General features: G+C 36.7%; 1 protein-coding gene across 1 annotated transcript; it reads left to right on the top strand.

The window, feature by feature from the left end:
• Positions 1-818: 818 nt before the first annotated feature.
• Positions 819-6532, top strand: caap1 (caspase activity and apoptosis inhibitor 1). Its single transcript, XM_088924306.1, has 6 exons — positions 819-1124; positions 1814-2008; positions 2565-2649; positions 3848-3926; positions 4348-4415; positions 5184-6532. The coding sequence occupies exons 1-6, from the start codon at positions 1023-1025 to the stop codon at positions 5633-5635; spliced, it is 981 nt and encodes a 326-aa protein (XP_088780432.1). The 5' UTR covers positions 819-1022; the 3' UTR covers positions 5636-6532.
• Positions 6533-7405: the final 873 nt, after the last annotated feature.

Below are 7405 nucleotides of genomic sequence, written 5' to 3' on the forward strand. Positions count from 1 at the left end.
GCCTCCATCTTGAAAGAACACACCATAACCAGATATCTATTCTTCCACCTAAGCTCCTTCTTACCCGATAGAGTAGACACTGGGGTTGTAGCAGTGGGGTGTCTACTCTGGAGAGAGGAATGGTCTTTGCAGAACAGACCCATGGAGCCTATGTCCATTTGTCTGACTTGGGCCAGACCAGACGTTTGTACAGACACTTTGTAGCAAGGTCATATACTGTACTTCGTTCAAACCTATACAATAACAAAAGTATTGATATTTTGTTTTGATTTAATCTTTGTTTTCATCTATAGATTTAAACAAATTAAAATAAAAATGTTGTAGTACATGTACAGTACAATTTACGTCCTGTACAGGACGTTAAATCCCATTGCCTACTGTTGAACTGTGGCAGTTTCACTAAATTATATAGAAAACGCTGTTTGCCCGAGTATACTGATTAAACTATGAAGAATATTAGGTCTTTATTTAATGAGGAAAGTCAACGGAAAACATTATCATTTGTAGTGACGAGCTGGAAATGGATTTATACAGTAGGGTTATTTACAAAAGCTATTTTGAGTGAAGGTCCTTTCTCATAAGAACAATAGTCTTAAACGGCAACTTTACATTAGCATATTCAATATTAAAATAAACTGATGGTATGAAAAAAAGAAAACAATTAAGCTAAAGCTTGACGTACAGTATGTGTGAAAGGGTACGTTCACCCATTGCGTTATTAACACTGAGCAGTACCAACATCATCTTAACACACCCAACGGCAACTCCAACCTTCTGCGTCACGCCACCGCCTGTGGCGATGACGTTTTGCACCAAGAGCGCGACTTTGGTGATGACATTTTAATTCCGCGACACAAATCTCCTAAACAGCTCGGTTTGTATGTTTGGCGATAGTCTTTAATCTTTCAGAGAAAGCTTAAGATTGCTAACGTAGCGGTATTCGATCTATATTTAACGTACTTTAAACCTATTCGTCTTATTAAACGAATGATCTGTAGGACGTACCTTTAGAAGAAGTGGAAATGACGGGAAAGAAATCTGCCAAGGAGAAGAAAAGGAAGCGTTCGCACTCAGAAGGCCGGCATGTAGAAAGAAAACGAAGAAGTACGGAATCAAGTGTTGAGGTAACGTGTTTATAATTTGAATATTTACTCTTATCAAGAAGATTTATTACACACGGGTTTTGCATGTCATTACATACATTAATGTGCTTCGTAGGTGGCAGTCAAATTCTTCACGATCTCGAAACTTTTCCATCGTATGATGAAATCCCTCTTCAGCTTGTTTATATAATATTAAAAAAAATATTTGACAGATTCTTTGTATTGCATTTCTTTTTTTACATTTTGTCACACAGTAGCTTACTTTTTAAGTTGTCATAGCTTTATTTTAGGTTTGAAAACATCAAGTATTGACTATAATGCTATTCTTCCCCACGCACACCTGGGCATGAGGTGTCGGTTGTCTCGAACACTCGGTCACGTTGCCTGCAGCTGACTGTGGCCGAGCGTGTTAACTTGAAAACTTATTTGTCCTAAATTAAGAAACAGTAAATTTATTTTTGAGACGAGTTAAATAAAAAAGGCGCAAATTGAGAGCAAGTAAATCGCCGTGTATCTGTATGTCTTTGTCTTTCCTTGTTTTGTTTTGCTCCTAAACAGCACTAACGTCTGATGAAAACTTACCGTCTTCCTTATTTCGTAATGTGAAAGAATATCCCATTGTCTTTGAACACGCACATATACACGCAAAATAAAAAAAACCGAGAGCAGATTTTACATCTAAAAATGTATTTTTGGTGCTCTACTAACAGGATTTAAAAGTCGATATTGAAAATGAGAGTCGGGAGACAGATGAGCCTAGTGACATTGAAGAAGGAGGCTTAAATCTGGATGTTCCATTCAGACCCATCAGTGCCTATATCACTGACAGACAAGAGATGCTGGAACAGTGTTTCCGGGTGCTGGGGGAGACAAAGCTTAAGAAAATGCTTCCAGAAGAGTTGAAGGTATTCATCTTCTCACACGCGGTTGGGATGTCAGACCCTTCATATTCTTGCCAATTAAATAAGTGTTAGTTAAAGTGATGCTGTGAGGAAAGATGCATCCCATTAAAAGATTAATTATGCCCATTCTGCTTTTTCATTGTGTTTGTCATAATACATTATCTGGCACAGCTGCTGAGTTTTCTGAGATGTTGGTCACCTTGCTATAAAGGCTTAGGAATGTTGTTCTTGGCACAATTTCCTAAATTTCAGCAGCCTTCTGCTACCTCTTTTAAGATGTTAAGCAACAGGTGGTAGTTAAGTGGGAATGTTTACTTACTTTTTGCCTTTAGCTGAAATAATGTGATTCATATTGTGGTTTGTCTGTTTCTCTGCAGTTTGTCCAAAGATGTTTTTTTTTTATTGTTGTCACATTTACCCTTTTCATTTCTTAACATTGTTTAGCCATGTAAAGCAGTCCAATGAGAGAGAAATGTAACCTTCACATGCGCTGTGTGTAAAAATCTAAGTACTTAGAATTATTTGTAATGAAGGATAACAAAAACCCTTGTGTTCACAGAACTGCTCCTTTGATGAAATCAAGAGACTTTGCTTGGAGCAATTGGAACAGATCTCTCAAAGGAATCTGCTACAGATTCTTGAGGGTAAGATGGTGCTACGTTTTTCTTATAACTGTACCAAATAACTTATATTTGGTAGTCTGAACTATGGAAAAACTTTTAAAAAAAGTTGCAGTTGTCTGCAAACCCAGATGTCACCGAATGAATGGGAACCTATCTCCCTATTCTGGAAATGCACCCACTAACCAAGAGAGGTCATTTTTAACCAAGGGATTCTTAACGCAGGAAATCAGAGTTCCCTAGAAACCACAGAATAATAAGATCTCTTAAAAGGGTTCCAATCCTTAGCTCTAATCTGGTCTTCCTGGGTGATCTAGAACAAGGAGATCTTGCCTCCAATATCTTTCTTGTGGCCTGTTGTTCTCTATCCCGTTCTGCTTCACCATTCTCTTTTATGGTGTCTGTTTTGAACTGATGATTTCTACTTAATCATTTAATCAAGGTAAACTTTACAGTTGCTATGATCACTGAATCTAGACCCTGTACATCTCAGCCAAACATCTCTTTGCCTTGAAGGTGGAAATGTTGACACAGCCAGGTGTTACCCATTGTATCTAGATTCTAAGAGACACATCCATAGTAACCTATAGCTGTGACAATATTTTTTCATTGTAAAGGGGTGTGATAATTGCACAGATTTTAAAGATATTTCAGTAAAGGAATTTTTTAGGAACAATCAGCATTCTGTTTTTTGAGTGTCTTGGGAAGTCTTTTTACAGGAATACGTTTGCAAGGGTCAGTCAGTGGTTTCCCTCATATACACATTGTGGTTTGTGAAAGGTGATTGGCTGGGTCATTGCAGAATTGGAGATTTTAGATTGTTTTTTTATGTTTGCTATGAATTTGCACATTCTAGAAACATTTTGCTATCTTTGGGTATATTAAAATTAGCATAATTATACAAGGGTCTCTGGAGAATTCTTGGTAGGGTAGTTAGAAGATAGGATATCGCCTGTTTGTGGTTCCAACTGACACATTGCAGAACTTAGACATTAGGGCAGCAGCACCAGCAGTGGGTCTCGTTGAACCGACTTGTTTCAGCACTATGAAAGTATCTGAGCAAAGCCATGAAACGCCCTCGAAGAGATTGTGCACACAGCTGAATAATGTGTCTTTCTTTACATATATGTGAATGTGGAAATAAATCGGAATTTAAAAATCATTGCACCTCTTTGTACATCTAATTGCAATTTAGTTGATGAAAATTGTTTACACGATAAAGGTGACGAAGTGACCGGAAATTCAGATGTTGACGAAGAAGTGAGGGAAATGGGCAAAAGGAAGTCCGAAACAGATGGCCAGTAAGTATATTTCGAAACAGGGTGAGATTCATTTTTCTTTTTTTGAAGAGTGCATGAAGTGGTCTTAATTTTAATGTTTGGGCATTGCCTACAGCAAGTGTTCTCAACCTTTGTTCTGGAGGATTCTTGTTTCCTGTTGAGCTGTTTATTATAGGCCTTCACTCTCCACTTTTGTGAATGGTGGTTATAGCTATAAGGCGGTCAAAAATGATTTGGCTGTTCTGAATTGGGTAAGAATAATTGACAAATTTAAAAACGTTAATTTTGGAGTGGAAGAAGGCTATTGCCAAACTTCATTACACCCTTTCTTAAGACATTATTAGAAAGATATAAGTAATGAGGATTGCCTTCCCTGTGAAATTAAAAACTGAAAGTGCTTTGGGTTTAAAATATTCTCTCTTAAATATTTTCCTTTTTTTAGGCAGGACAACAGTGTGGATTCTACTTCATCACTGAAAGAGAATGCCGAAGTAGAAGACCATAAACAAGGTAGGCTGAAGTATGTAGAAAATGCTGCAATGCAATTGCTTTAAACAATAAAAACTGAAATCCTAAACACTGGAGCTGTTAAGTGTTGTTTATACTGAAGTAACACAAGTGAAGTGTGATAGGAGACAAAAATCAGCCGTTTTGTCCAGCAGTCTATCAGAATAAATAAATCACTTATTTTTCGCAAAATGGGTAACATTCTCTTATCATATGAATTTTGTTTCTTTAAAGGTCAATGAGAGCATTTAGGCACATTTTTCTTTGAAATCTCAACAGGGCTAGAAACAGTATTCTGTAGGTATTGTCTCTAGTATATAATGCAGCTTCAGTTAACATCATCACTGATGTTGACTGGTATTGATATAACACTTTGTTCAAGTAATTTATTGCTTGATTTTCTTCAGAAAGTTTACTTAAATCCAGTGGTGGACTGTCACTTCTGTGATTTGCAGTGGTTTCAAAGCTTATGGGATGATGTTTTTTTTCCACTTTGACTACTCTTCATTTGCCAAAAGTCTTTGATAGTTTTTGCTATGTGACATGTTTACAACACGATAAAAGCTCTGAAATGAGGTATTCAAAGTATTTTCAAGTACGTTTATGATGTTTTTATGCAGTTTTTTTTCCAATACGGTAAATGTGTAAAACCAGCAGGCAGCTGTTGGGATAAAACACAACTGCTGTATTGTAAGCTTCAGCAGGGAACATTATCACTGTGGACTTCGTGGTTTGAAATAAGGTCGTATTTTTACTTTCTCTGTGTGGAAGGTGGCGCTTCAGGGGATGAGAGTGACGCCCTGAGCATCAATGCTGATACATGTGACAGCGACATTGAAGGACACAAAGAGGAGCCAGAGGACAGGAAAAACATGGAAACTGCAGCTGTGCCAGTACCTCCCGAAACAGGAGCTGTGAAGCCTGCCGACCCAAAGAAAGAACTTCAGAAAGACATAGAAAAGAGTGTCAGCGAGATCCTGGCCTTGGCGACGCCCAGCCAGGAGGAGTCGAAAGAATTGGTTGTTTCGCCGGCTTTGGCCATACCTGACTTACCTGAACCAGTGGCCACAGCTGTGGTGATGGCAGACACTTTGGCAAGCTCAACTCCTGCTGTTGTCCAGCCCTCTGCCCAGCAGCTAGAGCTTCTGGAGCTTGAGATGAGGGCCAGAGCCATCAAAGCACTGATGAAGGCCAACGAGGTCAAGAAACAAGCAAGTGGATAAGATCCCAGAGGCCTGCACTGTTGCTCTTTTACAAGAACATTGAGGGGTAGTTTCCTTGCAAAGCAGGTAATGCTGATTGTCAGTAGCATATTGTTGGTCATGTGAGGAGGATTCTCTTTACATTACTAGTAATTGGTCAATGATAGAATAACAGAAGCCATAAAATTGAATTTCTTGCGGGACAAAAGAAGAATCTTCAGGAGATCGGATATAAGTGTATGAGACTTTGTCCCAAAATGAAGACCTACAGTAAATACACCCTTAGTCTCTGTACAACTTGGAAACATTTTCAGATAAACAATGTGTAGTTCTGTGACATTTTAAATGCTGAATTGTGAATATAAAACGTTTGAATATATAAACATTATTTTTTTTTACTTTAAAAATGTCTTGAGCTAAAATATATTTAGCGCAACGTATTTTTATCAAAAATGTAATATAAGACTAAGAACATTCATATTTTCTACATTGTCAAAAAAATTCCGTTTGGTTTTGTTGAATTGCTTTAAGACGAGGTGTTTTTATATAAATATGTATAGCAGTAACAAAAAATCACTTCTTTAGTGTATATAGTTTCTATTATGTTTCAAATTAGTATAAGATGTAAAGAAAAATGTAGCATGTTATTCTGGCTTGGACTCAGGATTCTTTGAAGAGGTATTTTTTCAGGCAAATTAAAACCTATTATACTAAATTACATACAATAATTATGTGTAAATATTCTACATCAGTCATGCAGTTTTCTAAGAAGTTAAAATAGAAGAATAGAAAGAAAGAATAGAATAAGAATAGAAAGATTGTTTTAAAGTTATGTTCGTGACCTGTTGTAATCAGAATGTCATAATCAAACTTTATATTGTAATATTCTATGAAGATAAAAGGATTTTAATGTTTTAACTATTTTTTATGTAATATTTTTATACACTTCAAGTCCTATCCATTGCACGTTGCTCAACTGCTGAGGGGCACATCAGTTGAATCACCTGTTTCAAGACACAGCCTCCTGCAAATTCAAGATCAGGATTGCTGTTATTTTGAGGAGTGTGCAGTCATGTCGTGTTTTTTTTCCAATGTAGTTTTGTTTGTAATAGGGTTAGCTAGTGAGTAGTTCAAGTAAATCAGTTCTACTGCAGCTTGTTTACATCTCACACCAATTTGGATAAACTGTGCAAAATGCTGACCTTAAACTAAACATGCAGTGTTAGGGAACCCCTGTGCTCACTGGGGAATGTTTAATTAAGGGATTTTGAGAAGAGCTTACTTTCTGCAAGTTTTTTTCCAGTTTTTATTGTGGATATAAACATATACAACATCCACCAAAATCTCAGTAATCTCAGTTTTCAAAATATTTAGGAAATTAATTTGCAGCGCTAACATATATTAAAGTATAACATTTAAATATATCGGATATTTGAAGAGGGTTGTACGAACCTAATTAATGCAGTGTAAAATTTTAATGCTCTAATATTTAAAAAATCATTTATATCTAGGAGGTCGCATGGTACCCTTTGAGTATAACACTCAAGATTGCCACTTCTGGTCCTTAAACCACCAAGCAAAGAAGAGCTGTTCTTATGCTTGTAAGCTGTTCTTACATGCTGCCTGATAATCTTTCTTGTCTTGTAGAACTTAAAAGTACTGAAGCAAAAGTAATTCATATTCTATCTACCTATTTGACTAACCATGATTTGTTTCTTTTAAGTGACAGACAGTTTTATATTCGTCATAAGCAAAGTAAGCAGTTAGACCAAAGCATTTATTTTTGGCTGT

Source organism: Atractosteus spatula, chromosome 1 (genome assembly GCF_055471065.1).
Source record: "Atractosteus spatula isolate fAtrSpa1 chromosome 1, fAtrSpa1.hap1, whole genome shotgun sequence".
Taxonomy (NCBI): domain Eukaryota; kingdom Metazoa; phylum Chordata; class Actinopteri; order Semionotiformes; family Lepisosteidae; genus Atractosteus; species Atractosteus spatula.

Coding starts and splice junctions, on each gene's coding strand:
- caap1 (XM_088924306.1), top strand. CDS start 1,023: ATGACGGGAAAGAAATCTGCCAAGGAGAAGAAAAGGAAGCGTTCGCAC. Junction 2,650..3,847: donor TCTGCTACAGATTCTTGAGG/GTAAGATGGTGC, acceptor TACACGATAAAG/GTGACGAAGTGACCGGAAAT. Junction 3,927..4,347: donor AAGTCCGAAACAGATGGCCA/GTAAGTATATTT, acceptor TCCTTTTTTTAG/GCAGGACAACAGTGTGGATT.